Below are 22,177 nucleotides of genomic sequence, written 5' to 3'. Positions count from 1 at the left end.
TAAGACTAGAATTACATTAAACAGTACACTTGTTCAGATGGCTGGGTACTAAATTTGTCATTACAGTAAATCATTAGATCAATAGCCTGTCCTTTCTAAACCATTTAACATCGGGATCTAACATCACAATCTGAAAAGTAAGCTCAGCAACGGTGGCTCACATCTACAATCCTGGCCACTTAGGGGGATCAAATCTGAGGCTCTCAGGAGGAAACCAAGTCAGACAAATCTGTGAAACTTTTTTTTTTCGAGGGGGGTCCGGTTGTGGGGCCTGAACTCTGGGCCTGCGCGCTATCCCTTAGCTCTTCCTTCAGCTCAAGGCTAGCACGCTACCACTTGAGCCATAGGCACCACTTCCGGCTTTTTTTTTTTTTTGCTTATGTGGTGCTGAGGAATCGAACCCAGGGCCTCATGCGTGCAAGGCAAGTGCTCTACCACTGAGCAACGTTCTCAGCCCAAATCTGTGAAACTTCTATCTCCGATTAGCCAGCAAAAGCTAGAGTAGAGGAATGGTTCAAGAGGTAGACCTCTGACCTTGAACAACAAAAAAAAAAAACAAGGGAAATCTAGAGGGCCTGATTTCAAGCCCTGGTACTAGAGGAAAAAAACTAATTAGCTGGGTGCTGGTGGCTCACACCTATAATCCTAGTTACTCAGAAGGCTGATATCTTAGGATCATGGTTCAAAGCCAGACAGTGGCAGGAAACTCCATGAGACTCATCTCTAATTAATCACAGAAAAAGCTGGAAGTGGCACTGTGGCTCAAGTGGTAGAGTGTTGGGCTTGGGCATGGTCCCTCAGCTCTTCAGCAGCACTCTACCACTTAAGCCACAGCACCACTTCTGGTTTTCTGGTGGTTAATTGGAGATAAGAGTTTCATGGACTTTCCTACCCAGGCTGTATCAGAATCGTAATCCTCAGATCTCAGCCTCCTGAGTAATTAGGATTACAAGTGTGAGCCAGCAGTACCCAGCCTAATTATTAATCTTATGCTAGTAAAGAGCTGGATACTGTAATTATTAATTTTTTTTTTTGGGTCCGGTCGTGGGGGCTGAACTCTGGGCCTGGGCGCTGTCCCTCAGCTCTTCAGCTCAAGGCTAGCGCTCTACCACTTGAGCCACAGCGCCACTTGCGGCTTTTTTCTTTTTGGTTATGTGGTGCTGAGGAATCGAAACCAGGGCCTCATGAGTGAAAGGCAAGCGCTCTACCGTTGAGCCACCTTCCCAGCCCCAGTAATTATTAATTTAAAAAAAGATGCATTTGAAAGGTACAGTGAATCATAGTCCCTCTACAGTTGGCATGGTGGTACACATCTGTAATCCCAGCTCAGGAGTCAAAGGCTCCTGACAAAAGTACAAGACCTTGGGCTGCGAAGGTGGCTCAGTGGTAGAGTGCTTGCCTAGCAAGAATGAGGCCCTGGTTTCGATTCCTCAGCATCACATAAACAGTAAAAGCCAGAAGTGGTGCTGTGGCTCAAGTGGCTGGGTGCCTAGCCTTGAGCTCAAGAGCTGAGGGACAGCGCCCAGGCCCAGAGTTCAGGTCCCATGACCGACCAAAAACAAAACAAAGCAAAACAAAAAGTAGAAGCCCTATCTCAAAATCAAACTAAAAAGTAAAACATCTGGGGCTGGGAAGGTGGCTCAATGGTAGAGCGCTTGCCTTGCATGCATGAGGCTCTGGGTTCGATTCCTCAGCACCACATAAGCAAAAAGAAAAAAGCCGGAAGTGGCACTATGCCTTAAGTGGTAGAGCGCTAGCCTTGAGCTGAAGAGCTGAGGGACAGCGCCAGGCCCAGAGTTCAGGCCCCACAACCGGACCCTCCCCCCCCCAAAAAAGTAAAAGATCTGACACTACTGGGGTTTGAACTAAGGGCCTAGGCAAGTACTTTACCAGCCATTTTTATGCACTGGTATTTTTGACAGGATCCTTGCTTTCTGCCCAGACACTCGTCGGGATAGTGATCGATTTTGTATTTTTATTCCTGCCATAGCTGGGATGACAAGCATGTACCCTCTTTCAGGCCATGGTGTCCAGCTACTGGTTGAGAAAGTCTTGTGAACTTTTTTACCTGGACTGTCCTTGAACTATGATCCTCCTGATTTTGGTTTGCCAAGTAGTTAGAATTACAGGCAAAAGCCACTAGAGCCTAGCCCTCTTTATTGCTTTTGAGATCTGTTTTGCTACATAGTTCACATGATCCTTCGGCTTCACCTTTTTTTTTTTTTTGGTCATGGTGCTTCATCTCAAGGCCTGGGTACTGTCCCCAAGCTCTTTCTGCTTAAGGCTAGTGCTCCACCATTTTGAGCTACAGCTTCACTTCCAGTTTTTTAGTGGTTAATTGGAAATAAGAGTCTCGGGGGATTTTTCTGCTCTGGCTGGCTTTGAACTGTGATCCTCAAGATTTCAGCCTCCCTCCTGAGTTGCTAGAATTATAGGCATGAGCCACCAGCACCCAGCTTGCTCCAGCTTTCTTGTTTTGGTGCCAGTCCTGGAGCTTGAAGTCATGGCCTAGGTGCTATCTCTAAGCTTATTTGTTCAAGTCTAGCACTCTACTGCTTGAGCCATAACTCCACTCCTGGATTTTTTTTTTTTTTGGTGATTAATTAAAGAGTCTCATGGACTTTTCTGACCCCCTGGGCTAGCTTTGAATTGTGATCCTCTAATCTCAGTTTCCTTAGAATCTAGGATTAAAGGCATGAACCACTGGCACCCAGTTTGCCTCAGCCTCTTTGGTGCTGAGATTACAGGCATGTACCACTCTTATTTTTAACTGCATGAATGTGGAATGTAAGTGTCATAAAGAATAAAAATCACTATTATATGTACATTGTCAAACCTATGTTGAAATCATATTATAGTGCTGTTTTTAACCAGAGTTTATTTATTACAGGTAAGTTTTATTTTCTTCATACTTTTCTAGTTTCTAAACCTAATATTTTCTTTTCTTTTTTTTTTATATTTTATGATGAGCTTTATTATTTTATCAGTGAAGAAAAAAAATAGGCCATAAAGTAGATGAAACTAATTTTTACCATTAGTGTGAAATTTGGTTTTGGTGCTTACCTAATTTTGTATGCAGATTGGTTGCTGTCTGGAGAATACTATACAAAAATACTTTATGGTATCAAGCACAATTAAGTCAACGAATTCCTGCATGTGACAGACAGTTAACTGAAAAGATGACACACGAAGCATCTACTGTCAAATCCCTGTTATGTCATATACAAGCTAACTTACAGACTGCTGGAGGTGGTTTAAACCAAGCCCCAGAACTTATGTCTATCAATGGTCAGTATCTTATAAGCAACTTCTGATTATAAATACATGAAATGATCTACACCTTTGATTTTGTAATTGTTTGCAATTATTTGTAAACCTAATATTTTCTTTTAAAAAAATTTTTTTTTTGGTCAGTTGTGGAGCTGTTAATTGGAGATAAAGAGACACACTCTGGGCATGTGTGAGCTGGTGGCTCACGCCTGTAATCCTAGCAACTCAGGAAGCTGAGATCTGAGGATCTCAGTTCAAAGCCAGCCCACGCAGAAAAGTCCAAGAGACTCTTACCTCCAATAAACCACTAGAAAACCATAAGTGGCACTGTGGCTCAAGCGGTAAAACTCGCCTTGAGCTGAAGAGTTGAGGGATAGCGCCCAAGCCCAGAGTTCAAGCCCCATGACTGACAAAAAAGAAAAGAAAAGTCACGGACTTCTCTATCTCAGCTGGCTTTGAACTGTGATCCTCAGATGTCAGCCACTTGAGTAGCTAGGATTACAGGCGTGAGCCACTGGCGCCTGGCCTAAAATTTCATATAACAAATATACAAGGGGCTGGGAAGGTGGCTCAGTAGTAGAGCGCTTGCCTTGCATGCATGAGGCCCTGGGTTCGATTCCTCAGCACCACATAAGCAAAAAGAAAAAAGCCGGAAGTGGCGCTGTGTCTCAAGTGGTAGAGCGTTAGCCTTGAGCTGAAGAGCCGAGGGACAGCGCCCAGGCCCAGAGTTTAGGCCCCATGACTGGACCAAAAAAACCAACAAAAAAACAAATATACAAAATTTTTCCTAGTCTGACACAAAATATACTGAAAAAATCAGAACTGCAAACATGAGGTACTTCTCTAAGACAACTAAATTTTCAGACCGTGTGTGTGTTTGGCTTCTTAAACACTAGGCACACTCAACCACTATACACCTATCCTGTACAGACTCTCTTGATCTTTTCTCTCCCTTAATATTTAACAATGCTTATATACTTGGAGAGCCTATCATAGTTTGCAGTTTCCTCTGAATTTTTCTGTTTGTGACAGGGATTGAACCCAGAAAGCCTCTCTATGTCACTAATCCTCACTGCTAGCCCCTTTTGGATTCTCTTAAGAAGCTGTTCTACAATAGATCAAATGTCAGAAGGCCTGGATTATCATCACCCTATTGCTTCTAATTGGCCTTGTAATCTTGACTAAGTCCTTACCAGCATTGGGTCTGTTTTCTTATCTGTAAAATAAAGGATGGGTGAAATGACAGATGATTTTTGTTTTGGGTCAGTCCTGGGGCTTGAACTCAAGAGTTTGGACAACATCCCTGAGCTCTTCTGCTCAAGGCTAGTGCTCTACTACTCGAGCCACAGCTCTACTTCCAGGTTTCTAGTGTTAATTGGAGATTAAGAATCTCCTGGACTTTGATGCCTGGGCTGGTTTTGAACTATAATCCTCAGATGTCAGCCTCCTGAGTAGTAGCTAGGTTTATAGGCGTAAGCCACCTGTGACCTGCCCTGACAGGCGATTTCTAAGGGGTTTTAAGCTCAGAGACTGCACTATTGCTTTCAGGAAATTTTTCCTCCAAAGAGAACGGTTATACAAGTCCACTAGATGGCACTTTAACACTCTATTTCAAATATACAATTAATTACTTAAATCCTGCCACATTATTCCTAAATTATCAAGAAAATACAATTCTCATGTCTCACCACGGTTTCTTCCCCCTCCGCCCCCCGGGCCTGGGCGCTGTCCCTCACCTCTTCAGGTAAAGGCTAGCGCTCTACCTTTTGAGACAATACCACTACTGGCTTTTTCTGCTTATGTGGTGCCAAGGAATTGAATTCCCAGTGTCTCGTGAATGCAAGGCAAGCACTCTACCACTGAGCCACCTTCCCAGCCTTCACCATGATTTCTTGAAGAAACAGTTGTTTCTTTATTGAAGCTCTTTCCATAATAAAACTGACTAAATAAACTTGCAGCAAATGAATGAAAACCAGAGGATGGTGGCTCACATTGTAATCCTAGCTACTCAGGAGTTTGAGATCTGAGGATCCCGGTTCAAAGCTAGCCTGGGCAAGAAAGTCCATGAGACTCTGGTCTCCAATAAACCACCAGAAAACCGGAAGTGACACTGAGGCTCAAGTGGTAGAGTTCTTGCCTTGAGCTGAAATGCTGAGAGACAGTGCTCATGTCCAGAATTCAAGCCCCACAATTGACAAAAAAAAAAAAAAAAGCAAGGGGCTGGGTAGGTGGCTCAGTGGTAGAGCACTTGCCTTGCATGCATGATGTCCTGGGTTCGATTCCTCAGCACCACATAAGCAAAAAGAAAAAAACCAGAAGTGGCGCTGTGGCTCAAGTGGTAGAGTGCTAGCCTTGAGCTGAAGGACAGCGCCCAGGCCCAGAGTTCAGGCCTCACGACCCGATCCCCCCCCCCCCCCCCCCCCCCCCGTGTGGCTCAAATGAGAGAGCACCTTGAGTAGCAGAAGCCAAGCATGAGACTGAATTCAAGCCTCAGTACCAGCAAAAAACAAAATGCTAAAAATATAAATAAATGCAAATTCCTATTAAACATACACACTTTCATACTTTTGTGAATTTGTTTTTTTCTTTTTGCCAGACCCAGGGCTAGAACTCAGGCCTCATACTCTCAGCTGGTGCTCTATTTGAGTCATACCACCACTTCCAACTTTTTGCTAGTTAACTGAAGATAAAGAATGAGGATGTGTCTGCTGGGGCTGATTTTGAACCTTAATCCTCAGCTCTTAACCTCCTGAGTAACTAAGATTATAGGCATGAGCTACCAGTGCCCAGCTTTGTGTGAATTCTTAAAATTGTGCTATGAAATTGCCATCAAATTTTCAGAACTCCTATTCCATTTATGGAACAGACTAATAATAGTATAAAGTAGGGGCTGGGAAGGTGGCTCAGTGGTACAGCACTTGCCTTGCATGCCTGAGGCCCTGGGTTCGATTCCTCAGACCACATAAGCAAAAATAAAAAAGCCACAAGTGGCGCTGTGGCTCAAGTGGTAGAACACTAGCCTTGAGCTGAAGAGCTGAGGGACAGCGCCCAGGCCCAGAGTTCAGGCCCCATGACCGGACCCCCAAAAAAAGCATAAAGTGCATAATTCACTCCATGCACATAATTTAACATACCATGGTTCATAAAATATTAATGCCGATAATACTAAGAACCTTAGTGTTTAATTGAAAGGGCAAGTTAGATACCTATGGCTTATGCCTGAACTCCTAAATACCCCGAAGGCTGAGATCTGAGGATCCTGATTTGATATTGGCCTGGGCAAGAAAGTGAGTGAGACTTCTTTTTTTGCTGGTTGCTGGGCTAGAACTCAGGATCTGAGTGCTGACCTTGACCTCTTCTGCTCAAGACTAGGGCTCTACCACTTTGAACCACAGCTCCACTTCTGGTTTTCTGGTTGTTAATTAAAGATAAGAGTATCAGACTTTTCTGCCATGGCTGGTTTGAACCATGGTCCTCAGATCTCAGCCTCCTAAGTAGCTAAGATTTACAGGTATGAGCTACCAGGGACCTGTGTCAGTGAAATTCTTATCTCCAATTAACTACCAAAGAAGATGGAAATGGAGCTGTGTCTCAAGAAGTAGAGTGCTAATAGTGAACAAAAAAGCTCAGGGACAGCACCTAGGCCATGAGTTCAAGCCTTAGAATAGGAATCTAAAAAGATAAATAATAATTAAAAGGATAACCTCCAAGCTGGGCACCAGTGGCTCATGCCTATAATCCTAGCTACTCAGGAGGCTGAGATCTGAGGATCATGGTTCAAAGCCAGCCGGGGCAGAAAAGTCTGTGAGATTCTGATCTCCAATAAACCACTAGAATACCGGAAGTTGCGCTGTTGCTCAAGAGGTAGAGTACTCGCCTTGAGCTGAAGAGCACAGGGACAGTGCCCAGACCCACAGTTCAAGCCCCATGACCGACCAAAAAAAAAATAAAAAAGGATGACCTCCAAACTCAGTCATTCCTCCCAGCCCCCCAGGTACTAGGACTTGGACTCAGGGCCTCAAACCCTGTGCTTGCTCTAAGCTAGCTAGCACTCCACATCCCTAGCTCAGCTTTTTGCTAGTTAATAGGAGACCGGAATTTTTAATTGATTAATTTTAATTGGTTGGCGGGAGATGGACTTTTCTGTCCTGGTTGGCTTTAAACCACCATCATCCACATCTTAGCTTCCTGAGTAGCTACAATTACAGGATTAAGGCACAAGCACCCAGTTATAACTTTTATATTAGAAAGGAAACACATGTAACTTTTGATACAATTTGAGGCAGTTTCTTTTCTTTTTTTTCTCTGTCATGCGGCTTGAACTGGGGGCCTGGACATTGTCCCTGAGCTCTTTTTGCTCAAGGCTAGTGCTCTATTACTTTGAGCCACAGCAAAACTTTCAGTTTTCTGGCAGTTTTTTCTGGAAGTTGGCTACTGGCTTCAAACCATGATCCTCAGATCTCAGCCTGAGAAGCTAGGATTACAGGTGTTAAGTCACTGGCACCTGGACTTTCCCTTCACCTTTAATGTAATCAATAGAGTCTCTTTTTTCCTAAACTGATAAGGAATGGACAAAGACCAGAGAGAGCACTTTTTTCACAGTACTAGTTTCGATTCAAACTTTCAAACAGGTTGCTACTTTTATAAAGACATAGGAGATTTTATCTGTAAAAACTAAAGGCTATGAAGAAGGCACATGAGTTATTTTCTTGTTCACTAATAAGAAATCCTGAGACATGAAAAACTTTCCTCCTTCCTTCTCTTCCCATTTTCTTCCTCCCCTTGCCCCCCCCCCCCCCCCAAAATGACTTTGGCATCACCTTGGTGGTATAAATGAACAGACATTATACATTTTCCCTTGGCTTCCTTTCTTCTTAACTAGGCAAGTATTCTACCATATCTCTAAACTCTCCAGCAGGTCCTTAATACATGCGTGTAACAGTCATGTCTTTCTTTTGCCAGAACTTTTCTTTAAATCATTTAAAGTTGTATTTTGTACATCCAAGTTAAAATCTGGAAATGAGACCCTTTTTCTAATACACTCACCTTTAGCATAATATCTAAGGTAGTGCTATCACCATGCTTCAAAACAGTCAGATAGACCTATGAAGAGATAAAGGAACATAAAAAGTAGTCATCTGGAGGCATGAGGGGGTTCTGGAGTTTGAACAATGGACCTCTAACTTTCTGGGTAGGCACTCTACCATATGAACTACGTCAACTTTTTTTTTTGCTTGAGTTATTTTTCAGATAGGTGCTCATGATTTTGCCCAATGCTGGCCTCAGACTGCAATCCTCCTACTTATGCCTCTCAGCAGTTAGGAATTATAGGTATGTCCCATTTGTTCAGCTTGCTGATTAGATGAAGTCTCACTAAACTTTTTGCTCAGGCTGGCCTCAAACCTCAATCCATTTGATTTCTGCCTTACCAGTGGCTCAGACGATAGATATGTACAACCCTACCCAGTAAAAAGATGATGAGTTCACATATCTAGTTTAAATATTCTAATGTTAGGAAAATATATAAAGCAAGCTAAAAAATGCAGTCATGTGTGATATACAACTGAGAGCCCATGAACAACCAAAGATGTGGATGACAGTCATGACAGAGAACAACACCAGATCTCTTAGGGGAATATGCATGGCTAATATCCTTTAGCACTGGAATTGTCGGCTGAGAAACTTAAAACAAATGAGAAGCTGGTTATTTTCTTAAATTGCTTATGTTAAAAAGGAGCTAGACACTGTTTGTGGGGTGGTTTTTAGGTCAGTTTGGTTACTAATAAGTTGTATGCTTCACCGAACGAGGCAGGCAGCTAAAAGTCAAAGAAATACATTAAGAAAACTTACAGGACTCCTCAGATCAGCAGAGAGACTCTGTTTTCCTTCCACATGATCCTTAAACCGACGACGGGCTTCTTCTAATGTTGCCTTATGTCCTGCTTTTCCTAGTTTTCCCAGAACCAAACCCCTTAAGAGTGCATCTAGATGACCTGGTTGAAAAGAAGAACAAAAGACTACTTGAAAAGTCTGTTTTAAAAAACTTGCAATTATAACTGTGTCATGCCAAATCTCTCATCTTGAACAATTACCCAAATACTGGAGAAAACATTTATTTCTATTTCAACTTATCAAATCTTAAGAGGAAAGGAAGTAACAGATTAAATTTGCTCACTTCATCTATACTCACAAATGCCAACTGTTAGAAGTTAGTAAGTATTCAGTCTGATTAACAGTACTGCTAAGAATTACATGTGAAAAGCAGCTCATCTTCCCCCCCCTTCTTTTTGGTGGGTGGGGGGTCAGTCTTGGGGCTTTAACTCTGGGCCTGGGGGCTGTCCCTCAGCTCTTCAGCTCAAGGCTAGCATTCTACCACTTGAGCCACAGTGCCACTTCTGGCCTTTTTTGTTTTTTTTTTTTTTTTACTTCTGACCTTTTCTGCTTATGTGGTGCTGAGGAATCGAACCCAGGGCCTCATGCAAACCTTCCCAGCCCCTTTTTCCTTTTTTGTTGACTCAAGTTCAAGAAAAAGAAACATATAGAACTAGTATTCTCTGTGAACAATAAGTCAAAATTTTAGGGTTTCTTTTTTGAGTGGCACTGATCTTTGAACTCAGACCTTGCAACTGCTATGTAGACTTCACCACTTGAGCCACAAAAATCCCCTAGTCCCCACCCCCCAAATTGTACAATCTAATGGATTATGAGCCAGTATTGGTGGCTCATATCTATAATCCTATCTACTTAATAGGCTGAGATCTGAAGGTTGCAGTTTGAAGCCAGTCAGGGCAGGAAAGTCCATGAGACTTTTATATCTAGTTAACCAACAAAAAACAAAACAAAATAAATCCCACCACCAACAACAACAAAGTAAAGCTAATAAAAGTTCAGAGACAGGGGCTGGGAAGGTGGCTCAGTGGTAGAGTGCTTGCCTTGCATGCATGAGGCCCTGGGTTCGATTCCCCAGTACCACATAAGCAGGAAAAAAAAAAAAAAAGCTGGAAGTGGCACTGTGGCTCAAGTGGTAGAGCGCTAGCCTTGAGCTGAAGAGCTGAGGGACAGCGCCCAGGCCCAGAGTTCAGGCCCCACGACCGGACCAAAAAAAAAAAAAAAAAGTTCAGAGACAGTGCCCAGGTCCTGAGTTCAAGCCTCAGGACTAGCACACACGCATGCACAGTCAATAAATTATTATTCCAAAGACTTGCAAGTAGCAAATAAGCCCATAAAAAGATGTTCAATGGCCAGGCACTGATGGCTCATGCCTGTAATCCTAGCTATTCAGGAGGCTGAGATCTGAGGATCATCATTGAAAGCCAGCCCCAGGCAGGAAAGTCCATGAAACTCTTATCTCCAATAAACCACTAAGAAAACTGGAGGTGGCGCTGTGGCTCAAGTGGTAGAACGCTTGCCTAGAGCTGAAGAGCTGAGAGACAGTGCCCAGGCACAGAGTTCAAGCCCCATGACAAAAAAAAAATAAAAACAGTTCAGTGGGCTAAAGCAATAGCTCAGGTTATAGACAGCCTTCCTAACAAGCATAAGGCCCTAAGTTCAAACCTAGTACATCCTCCCTCAAAAAAAAAAAAAAGAAAAGAAAAGAAAAAGATGCTGAACATCATTGGTCACTAAAGAAATGCAAATACCAGGCTGATGCTGGTGGCTCACGCCTGTAATCCTAGCTACTTAGGAGGCTGAGCTCTGAGGATCACAGTTAAAAGCCAGGCTGGGGAAGAAAGTTAAGTGAGACTCATTTCCAAATAACCACCAGAAAACCAGAAGTGGTGCTGTGGCTCAAGTGGTAGAGCACTAGCCTTGAGCTGAAGAGCTGAGGGACAGTACCCAGAACCAAGTTCTAGCCCCACAGCCGATTAAAAAAAACAAAAAAACAAATACCAATCTATACTTATTGTTATACTACAAAGTGCCTGCCTATATTTATCTTATATTACAGAGGGCCCACCTAGTAAGTGCAAGTTTAAACTATAATAACACCAAGATAAATAAAATGAAAAGGACAGGCAATAGGTGTCGGTAAAAATGTAAAAAAAATTGGAACCCTAAGTCCTTTTGGTGGAGATGTTAAATGGTATGGCCACTTAGAAAAATAGTTTGGCAACTCCTTAAGCATAAAGTTATCACATGACCTTCAATTTTACTCTTAGCTATCCAAGGGGAATGAACACACACACACACACACACACACACACACACACACACACACACACACACACACACGTACAACTATTTATAGAATTAATGTCTGAAAAGTGGAACCAAAACAGATGTCCATCAACTAATAAACAATAAAATGTGTTGTGGTCACACAATGGAATACTACTGTACCATACAAATCATTAAGATACTGATATATGCCACAAAATATGGATGAGTCTTGAAAGCATTATGCTAAATGAAAGAAATCAGGCACAAAAAAGTCGCATATGAATCTATTTATAAAATGCTCAGAATAGACAAACTTGTAAAACAGGAAGATTAGTAGTTGCCAGGTAGTAGACAATGATTGTCACTGAACCCAGAACTTCTCTGGAAAAAAATACTGAAGCAGGTATGATGATTACATACTTATAATCTTAGCATTCAACATGTCAAGGTAGCTGTAAATACTATGTGCATTATAATAACTCTCAAATATTTATCCTGTTTGGCCTTCTGAGCCGTCTGCCTTAAGATGTTCAAAATTACCTAAAATTTAAGATGTCCAGTATCAAATTTCTTGATTCCTATTTGCACTTAATGTTGCTTCTATAGTAATTCTCTCCTTTCCTGCCTCCCTTCCTCTTTCCTCTTCTCTCTTGCACCTCTACTTGCTTTCTCTCCTCTCCTCTCCTTTTTTTTTTTGTGGTATTGTGGTTTGAACTCAGGCTCTTGTACTTGCTAGGCAGATATCATCTGAGCTAATGCCACGCCCTACAATAAGTCTTGACTTGATGATTCCTTTTTTTCTGTCACTTGCTAAATCCTCACAATAGTTTCTATACATAGAACATATTACCTGCAAGTGCTCATCACTGAAACTCAAATTACTCTCAATAGTTTCTTTTCAGTTTGTTCTTCGCTTAACCAAGTAATTCAAATCATGTTTCTCTGCCCAAAACACTAAAATTAGCATCTCACATCACTAAATGTGAAGTAAAATGTATTACAGTTTAAGTTCTATAGGATCCAATCTTACTTGCCTTCACACTTACTTCTGTCTGACTTACATTTTCCTGCCTTAGGTCCTGGGTACTTGCTATTCCCTTTGTCTGGACCACTTTTTCCTAGAGAACCTCACATCTCTCCTCAGGTCTCTGCTTATACTCCAAAATCACTTTATAAGTTTCCCCAACCATTCAAAATAGAAGCTCATAGTACTTCTTTACCTTACTCAATTTTGATTTTTGTTATAATTGCTACCATGCAGAAAACAACGTATTTAAATGTCTGCTGGAGTCTCCCATTAGGATGTAAGCCTTACAGGGCAATGTTTTTCCTGCTTTTATATTATTAGCTCCTAAAAAATGGACATTTACTAGCTGTATAAATATGTGTTGATTCCATGAAGGAAAGATTTAGAGTGCCAGGTATTGCAACTATTTCTCTTATTCCATAGGACTCTGAGATTAACAAGACATGAATGTAGCTCAGTGGAATAATGCTAGCATGTACAAAGCCCCTGGGTCTACTCCCCAGCACCACCATTCAAAACAACAACAACAAAAGACTCCAATATTAAGACTAATCAGGAGAAAATGCCATCATTCATTATTAGTAGATGGAAGTAAGTTATAAAGCCTTCAAATCACCATTTTCAACATTTAAATGGAAAAAGAGAAAATACATGATTACAGGGCTAGATGCATGGCTCAAGTGGTAGAGCACTTGTACAGCAAGCATAAGGTCCTGAGTTCAAACTTCAGTATTGCCCAAAAAATAAAAATAAAAAATATGATTATAGAAATAATTTAGAGAACAAATCCTTAATTCAGAAAGCTAGCTGTTGTGTTTCTAAGCATCTTTAAAAACTGTATCTATGGTACCTTGAATATATGATAATATAAATATGAAAGTCTGTTTAGCTTTTATTGACTATCAACAGGTCTTTGGAGCTATATAATACCTTTATTTCCATCAGTCTGCAGAAATCATATTTAGCAGTGGATACATACATGCATTACTTTTTCTATGTTGTTGACCCATGTAATTCCACTTGTATATTAAGACTACTTGTTTTATTTTCTGCTAGTTGAATATTTACTAATATCTAGCAAATACAAAGGAAATGCTAATTAAATTGCTAACCACTAAGTGAGTCTTTCCATTCAGTATATTTATTACCTTCTCCAGGTTTGGGGTCCCAGCCCAATCTCTCCCCTATAGGTGAAAAGACATCTTTCACAAACTCCTGGATTTCCTCATAGAAGTCTGTGTGGGATAAGAGAGTTGAGAGAATCCCCAGGTTACAGCTCAGGTCGCTCCATACAGTGTAATTGGGTTCATTCACAAAAGCTTCCATGACTTTTAGAACCTCTACAGTGCTAATGATTCCAGCTCGAGCCTGGGATAGGAAAAAACATAAATTAACCTATCCTTCAAACAAAACAAGACAAAACAAATGAGCATGTACTTTTGGAATTATCTAACAATGTTTTTTGTATAATGACATAAAATTATAAGCTCAGAAGAACATGGTTAAAGCAGATAAAAATTCTGACAACACCCCTTATTTTTTTGTATTAAAAACTTAAAAAACACATGTAACTTCTGTAATTCAATGCAACATTAAACCAGTTAACATCTATTTCTACTCAGTTTCTAGGACTTTTTGTTCTAGAATTTTTCATACTTTCAGAAAATCGATAAAAAATACTTGGGGCTTTGGTTCTTGACAGAAGTTGCCTCAAAACTGAATGTGCAAACTGATAATTTAGACCTCTCCTTTACTCATTTCTAAGAGTGCAAACTGGAAGGTTCTACAAATTTAGAGTCTTTTCAGTAATAATACAATTAAGAAAAGGAATTTCTGTTCAGCAGCCATCTGCATGAACGGCTCACTCTCTAGGGATAGTTCTCCCCCAGCAGATGCGAAGGTTTTTTTTTTGTTGTTGTTTTGGGGTTTTTTTGGTTGGTCCTGAGGCTAGAACTCTGGGCCTAGGCGCTGTCCCTCAGCTCTTCAGCTCAAGACTGACTAGCACTCTACCACTTGAGCCACAGTGCCACTTCTGGTTTTCTGCTGGGTTACTGGAGATAAGTCTCACGGACTTCCCTGCCAGGGCTGGCCTGAAAGAGGATCCTCAGATCTCTCAGCCTCCTGAGTAGCTAGGATTACAAGTATGAACCACCAGCGTCTGGCTAGATGTGAAGTTTTATGCATCAATGCTAATGTGTGTTTATACAATGGAGGATCTAAAACTAGTGACTGTAGAAGGCAGGGAAAATTTAAAGGCCAATTTAAATGAATACTAAAAGGAATTTGACTCTGTGTGTATGTGTGTATGTGTGTGTGTTTGCACACACACTGCTTTGAGGCTTGAACTCAGGGGCAGGGAGTTGTCCCTGAACTTTTTGCCTCTAGGCTAGCAGTCTATCATTTGATCTACAACTACTCTTCTAGCCTGCTTGCCCCCCCCTTCCCTCTCCCTTTCCTTCTGCCCCCGCCCCTCTCTCAGGTTAATTGGAAAAAATAGCCTCATAAGACTTTTATGCCCAGGTTGGCTTCAAACTGTGATCCTCAGATCTCCGCCAGTAGCTAGGATTACAGGCATGAGGCCACATCCCTGGCAGAATATGACAGGACAATTTTATCTTAGTCAAAGATATCCAGGAATTACCTAAATATGTTGGAGTCACAAACACAATCCTACTAAATGTAGCCTTAAATCCTTTCTGGAAAAAAAGCCAAATATAAATGTAATTCTCAAGTTAATGTGTTATAAACCAGAATAACAGTATTTAAAAAGCCTAGCTTGGGGCTGGAAATGTGGGTTAGTGGTAGAGTTCTTGCCCTAGCATGCATGAAGCCCTGGGTTTAATTCCTCAGTACCATATATAAACAGAAAAAGCTGGAAGTGGTATTGTGGCTCAAAATGGTAGCATGCTAGCCTTGAGCAAAACAAGCTCAGGGACAGTGCTCAGATCCTGAGTTCAAGCCACAGGACTGACAAAAATTTAAAAAAAATTTAAAAGTTTAGCTTTTTGGTAATTACTTTGTACCTCAGTAAAACATAAAATCACTCTGAATTATTTTTTTAAAAATCAGCAGACAGCTCACGCCTATAATCCTAGCTACTCAGGAGGCTGAGATCTGAGGATAACAGTTCAAAGCAGCCTGGGCAGGAAAGTCTGATCTCCATTTAACCACCAGAAAACTGGAAGTGGCGCTGTAGCTCGAAGAGCTCTGTGATAGCACCCAGGTCCAGAGTTCAAGCCCCACAACAAATTAAAATTTAAAATCACTAGAGAAGATTTTCCAGAACTCATATCTATTTCTATTAAAACAGCATCCTTTGTAAGGCAAAAAGTCCTTTCTTTTAATAGAAATAGATATGAGTTCTAGAAAATCTTCTCTACTGATTTTTTTTTAAATTTGGCTGTTGTGGGGCTTGAACTCTGGGCCTGGGTGCTGTCCCTCAGCTATTCAGCTTAAGGTGACTGTTCTACTATTTGAGCCAAAGTGCCACTTCCAGTTTTCTGGTGGTTAATAGGAGTCTCAAGGACTTTCCTGCCCAGGCCGGCTTTGAACCTCGATCCTCAGATAGATCTCAGCCTCCTGAGTAGCTAGGATTACAGGTGTTAGCCACTGATGCCCGGCTATTTTTGATTTAAGAGCAAAAGAAAAGTTTATTGAAAAGAGAAAGATGGAGCTGCCCATGAAAATGGACAGAGGGCCAGAGCTGGTAATCCCAAAGGATGCTATAAAAATAGGTACAAAGTAAGTGGCTTAATAGTGGTGAGAGGGGATTTATTTTTGGTAAATCACATAGGATCAAATCTTGCTATATAATTAATAGTAAGTCATCTGCTTGCACCCCAAAGTTGCCAAACCTTCCGAATAAACTATATTATTTTTCAAGTACTCTAGGAAAAACAAGATTCTTCAATAAACAAATTCTACTGTAATAGTTCAGTGATAGATGCTTACCAAGGAAAAGAGGTCATTCTGTAATCCAAGTCGATCCACAGGAGGCAGAGAAAGGTCACGGATGCCTGGTAATAAACTTTCCAGCATGGCAGAGCTATACTGGGTCCTATAAAAGCCAACTGTTCCCAGATTCAACTGAAAAGATCCAATATATATCATTAACCACTCTCACATTTATAAATTTTAAAAAAATTGTTTTGCAGTGCTGGGGAATCAAACCCAGGTTCTTACACACATGCTAAGCAAATGTTCTACCATTTAGCTAAATTACCAGCCCCATTTCTTTCTTTTCTTTTCTTTTTTTGGTGCCAGTCCTGATTGAACTCAAGGCCTGGGTGCTGTCTCTGAGCTGTTTTGCTCAAGGGTAGTACTCTAATACTTGAGCCACAGCACTACATCAGCTTTGTGGTGGTTAATTAATAGGAGTATATCACTTTCCTGCCCAGGCTGGCATGAATCTCAGATCGTAGCCTCCTGAGTAGCTGAGATTATGGCATGAGCCACTGGTATTTTTTTTTTGTCTTTTATTTATTTATTTTTGGTCGGTCGTGGGGCCTGGGCACTGTCCCTCAGCTCTTCAGCTCAAGGCTAGAACTCTACCACTTGAGCCACAGCGCCACTTCCAGCCTTTTCTGTTTATGTGGTGCTGAGGAACCAAACCAAGGGCCTCATGCATGCAAGGCAAGCACTCTACCACTGAGCCTGTCATTTTTTATGTATATGTAAAACAAATTCTAGCATGCTCTCTCTCTCTCTATACACACACACACACACACACACACACACACACACACACACACACACACACACACACACATATGAGTAAAAGACAAGAGCCAACAATGTTAATAGGGATTAAAATATGCACAAAGAGTCAGGTGCTGGTGGCTCACATCTATAATTCTAGCTACTCAAGAGCTGAGATCTGAGGATCATGGTTTCAAAGCCAGCCTAGGCAGAATTCATGAGACACATTTCTAGTTAACCACCAGAAAACCAAAGTAGAGCCGTGATTCAATGTGATAGAGCACTAGCCTTGATCAAAAAAGCTCAGGGTCAGCACCCAGGCCCGCATTCCAGACCCATGGTTGACCCCCCCCACACACACACAAAAAAAAATACACTACAACCACAGTAGTTTCTTACCTATACTCCCAGCTACTCTGAAGGGAGAGATAAGAAGAAGGTAGTTTAAAGCAGCCCAAGCAAAAAAGTTAGTGAGGAATATCCTCCCCCTCCCCCCAATCTCAACAAAACAAGCAACATGTGAGGCTATAGATATGAAGATCCCAGTCTGAGACTAGCTCTACACAAAAAGCAGTAGAGGGACTAGGAAGGTGGCTCAGTGGTAGAGTGCTTCCCTTGCATGCATGAAGACCTGGGTTCAATTCCTTGAGCTGAAGAGCTGAGGGACAGTGCCCAGGCCCAAAGTTCAAGCCCCACAACTGGCAAAAAAAAAGGCAGGGCTGGGAAGGTGGCTCAGTGGTAGAAAGCTCCCCTTGCATGCTTGAGGCCCTGGGTTCCATTCCTCAGCACCACAAAAGCAGAAAAAAAAAGCTGAAGTGGCACAGCGCTAGCCTTGAGCTGAAGAGCTGAGGGATAGCACCCAGGCCCAGAGTTCAGGCCCCACGACTGGACCCCCCCCCCCCTCAAAAAAAGGCAGTAGAGCACCTGCATAGCAAGGGTAGGGCCCTGAGTTTGACGCTAGCACTCGCAATAAAACTCTAGCACCACCAACTTTAGTGGTTAACTAGAGATAGAGTGTCATGGATTTTTCTGTACCAGGGCTGGCTTTGAACAGCTATCCTCAGATCTCAGCCTCCTGAGTAGCTAGGATTGGAGGCATGAGCTATCAGCACCTAGTAGGAATTCATCTTTACCTAATTGTAATAATAAGATACATAGTTCTTGTTTATAAGAAAATTTTGCTAGGGCTAGGAAGGTGGCTCAGTAGTAGCGTGTTTTGTTTGCCTTACATGCATGAGGCCCTGGGTTCGATTCCTTGGCACCACATAGGCAGAAAAAGCCGAAGTGGTGCTGTGGCTCAGGTGGTAGAGTGCTAGCCTTGAGCTAAAGAGCTGAGAGGGACAGTGTGCAGGCCCTGAGTTCAGGCCCACAGAGGGCAGGGGGAGGGAGGGTAAATTTGGGGGGACTCCAGTGGCTCTTTCTTATAATTCTAGTTATTCAGGAGGCTGAGATCTAAGATCAAGATTTGAAGCCAGCCCTAGGCAGACAAATCCAAGAGACTCATATTTCCAATTAACCACCTAGGAGCTAGAACTGGAGGCATGGCTTAAGTGTCAGAACACTACTAGTCTTGAGCAAAAAAGCTAAGAATATGAGGCCCTGAGGTCAAGTCCCAGTATGGTACAGGAATTAAAGTTTTCATATTGCTAATTATAGATAGTTCAAGTACTAAATATTTCACTGGGTGTACTTTAAAAAAATAAAACAGGTAAGTAAAAAATTCTGAGGTCTTGTAACCCCTCTATATGATATTTTCACAATAAAAAATAAAATTAAAAAACTCTGAGGTAATGTATAGATCCCATTAGGAAACCTAAAATTTAAGTAAATACCCACTGTTTTGTTGTTGTTGGTAGTGGAGCTTATACTCCAGTCCTGGGCACTGTCCCTGAGATTTTTTACTCAAGGCAGCACTCTGCCACTTTGAGACACAGAACCACTTCTGATTTTCTGGTAATTAACTGAAGAAAGTCTCAAGGAGCCAGGTGCCAGGGGCTTATGCCTGTAATCCTAGCTACTCAGGAGACTAAGATCTGAGGATCACGGTTCAAAGCCAGCCTGTGCATGAAAATCCGTGAGACTCTTATCTCCAATTACCACCAGAAAACAGGAAGTAGCACTGTCGCTCAAGTGGTAGAGTGCTTGCCTTAAGCTGAACACAGCTCCCAGTCCCAGAGTTCAAACCCTATGACTGACAAAAAAAAAAAAAGTCTCATGGTCTTATGTGCGTAGGCTGTCTTTGAAGTACAATCCTCAGATCTGAGCCTCCTGAGTAGCTAGGATTCCATGCATGAGCCACCAGTGCCCAACACCCACTGGTATTTTTTTTTTTTTTTTGGTCATGGGGCTTGACTTCTGGGACTGCTGGGGCTATCCTTCTCTTCAGCTTAAGGCTAGCACTCTATCACTTAAGTGACAGTGCCACTTCCAGTTTTCTGGTGGTTAATTGGAGATAAGTCTCACAGACAGTCCTGCCTGAGCTGGCTTTGAATCAGGAGGAGCTAGGATTACAGGCATGAGCCACCAGAACCCCTGGAATTTTTGCAATATATATATTTTAAACATCAGCTAAGGAATTTCACATTTCAATGACATAAACTGATTATCTGTGTTTGATTTAATTTGATTATAGTTGTATACATTTGATGACAACACATCATTAAGGTAAACATATCATTACAATGAGAAGGCTGGGGGCTAGGAAGGTGGCTCAGTGGTAGAGCACTTGCCTTGCATGCATGAGGCCCTGGGTTCGATTCCTCAGCACCACATAAGCAAAAAGAAAAAAGCCGGAAGTGGCGCTGTGGCTCAAGTGGTAGAGTGCTAGCCTTGAGCTGAAGAGCTGAGGGACAGTGCCCAGGCCCAGAGTTCAGACCCCACGATCGGACCCCCCCCAAAACAAACAAACAAACAAAAAATAATGAGAAGGCTGTTTGAAACTACAAGAGTACAAATGTTTTGGTGAATTTGACTTAGCCTACTGTTTTTCAGTTTTTTCGAGACACGTCTCACTATGTTTCCTAGGCTTGGCCTTAAACTCAAACCTCTTGCCTCAGCTCTCTTAGTGCTGGGATTACAGGTATGTGTCGTCATACCCAGGTAGTCTACTAATTGTTTTTCACTTTAGTCTTTGAATCTGCTTTTCTACTACTTCCTTACCTAACATAAGGGCCAATGTTTGGACACTACTATTATTTGAGAATTGGCCCTAAATTTTACAATATTATATACAATAGAAGTCTATGCTCCATCAGAAAGAAATCACACAGCCCCACTGGTTAGGAAATTGAGAGACTTGGAAAAAATTATATTAAGTGAAGTAAGCAAGGCCCAAAGAAACATAGGTCCCATGTTTTCCCTTATTTGCAATAACTAGTATATGTCTAGGACAAGCAGAAAAGGTCAAAAGCTATGGACATATGATCATGTAAGATGATGCTAAGTGAAATGAACCCCAAGACAGGGACACAAGAGGCTTTATCTTTGTTGCTGTTGTTTTAAATGTATTTATAATGTACTATGTGATTTTTTTTTATTTCTTTTGTATGTTCTTCCCCCATGGTATAAACCGTTTTAACTCTATTTGATTCCAGTGCCCTGCATCTTGTATATACTTTTTTCTAATTTGGGGAGGGGAAGGGAAATAACAAAATGCTGAAACAAGGATACAGGTTGACCCATTGTAACAATGAGATGTACAAGACATTATGTTGAGGGGGAGTGGGAGGTAGAGTTAGGGAAGGGATGGTAGGGGAAAAACAAAGGAGGGGTAACAATGCTTGATAGGAAATGTACTTATCTTACTCATAACTGTAACCCCTCTGTATAGTATCTTTACAATAAAAAATATATATTAAAAAAAGATTTAAAAATTTTACAATATTAGAAATGTTTTTCCTAGTCAGGTACCAATAACTCACCCCTGTAATCCTAGCTACTCAGGAGGTTAAATTCTGAGGATCAAGGTTTGAAGCCAGCCTGGGAAGAAAAATCTGTGAGACTATTCTCTACATTCAACTATACTAACAAATCTGGAAGTAGAGCTGTGGCTTATGTGGTAGAGCACTAGTTTTGAGCAGGACAGTATGCAGGCCCATAAGTTCAAGTCCCAGGACCAGCACACACACAAAAAAATGTTTTCTTTAAGAAGTCCTAGCCTAGGGGGCTGGGAAGGTGGCTCAGTGGTAGAGCACTTGCCTTGCATGCATGAAGCCCTGGGTTTGATTCCTCAGCACCACATAAGAAAAAAGAAAAAAGCCGGAAGTGGCGCTGTGCCTTAAGTGGTAGAGTGCTAGCCTTGAGCTGAAGAGCTGAGGGACAGCGCCCAGGCCCAGAGTTCAGGCCCCGCGACCAGACTCCCCCCTCCCCCCCACCCCAAAAAAAAGTCCTAGCCTAAACTGAAGCAGTAAATTTTAGGGTCAGTCATAAAATACATAAAATGAGACCAAAAAATCATTTTAGTTAAGATAAAAATGGCTATGCTAGTTTGGGAATGTGGCTCAGTGGTAGAGTACTTGCCTAGCATACATGAAGCCCCTGGGTTTGATTCTTCATTACCATATAAACAGAAAAAAGCCTGAAGTGGTGCTGTGACTCAAGGGGTAGAACACTAGCCTTAGGCCAAAGAAACATAAGAGACAATGTCCATGCCGATTTAAGCCCCGTGTCTGGCCAAAAAAAAAAAAAAAAGGGGGGGGCTATGCTACTTCTGTACGCACCTTCACCCACTGATCTGGCTTGACATTTTTCAAAACCACATTCATTTCTGGCTTATCCATTAGAATTTTTTGTTTGGCTTGATTGGGGTCTTCACTAGTAGAGATTGTGATAGGAACCATCCATTGAGGACAATCTTCTCCTAAGCAAGAGAAAAACAAACAGAAAATTAAAAATTGATTTTCAACGGAAGAAATGGATAATAAAGTAGAAAAAGATGTCAGGGAGCCAGGCACTGGTAGCTCACACCTGTAATTCTAGCTACTCAGGAGGCTAAGATCTGAGGATCATGGTTCAAAACCAGCC

At 41.8% G+C, this 22,177-nt stretch overlaps 1 protein-coding gene across 2 annotated transcripts in view; it reads right to left on the bottom strand.

Annotated features, from left to right (window-relative positions):
- Window positions 1-22,177, bottom strand: part of Npepps (aminopeptidase puromycin sensitive) — a 92,743-nt gene that overhangs the window by 3,993 nt on the left and 66,573 nt on the right. For both annotated transcript variants that reach the window (XM_042672213.1, XM_042672214.1), the window contains 5 exons: window positions 21,874-22,013; window positions 16,409-16,543; window positions 13,606-13,825; window positions 9,121-9,263; window positions 8,317-8,373 (listed from right to left, as the gene is read on the bottom strand). In XM_042672213.1, the coding sequence (XP_042528147.1) occupies window positions 8,317-8,373; window positions 9,121-9,263; window positions 13,606-13,825; window positions 16,409-16,543; window positions 21,874-22,013 (695 nt within the window). The remainder of the gene's footprint in view (window positions 1-8,316; window positions 8,374-9,120; window positions 9,264-13,605; window positions 13,826-16,408; window positions 16,544-21,873; window positions 22,014-22,177) is intronic.

Source organism: Dipodomys spectabilis, unplaced genomic scaffold, assembly GCF_019054845.1.
Source record: "Dipodomys spectabilis isolate Male_0828 unplaced genomic scaffold, ASM1905484v1 ptg000018l, whole genome shotgun sequence".
In the NCBI taxonomy this organism is placed as follows: Eukaryota; Metazoa; Chordata; class Mammalia; order Rodentia; family Heteromyidae; genus Dipodomys; species Dipodomys spectabilis.
This window is presented reverse-complemented; position numbering and strand designations above follow the sequence as displayed.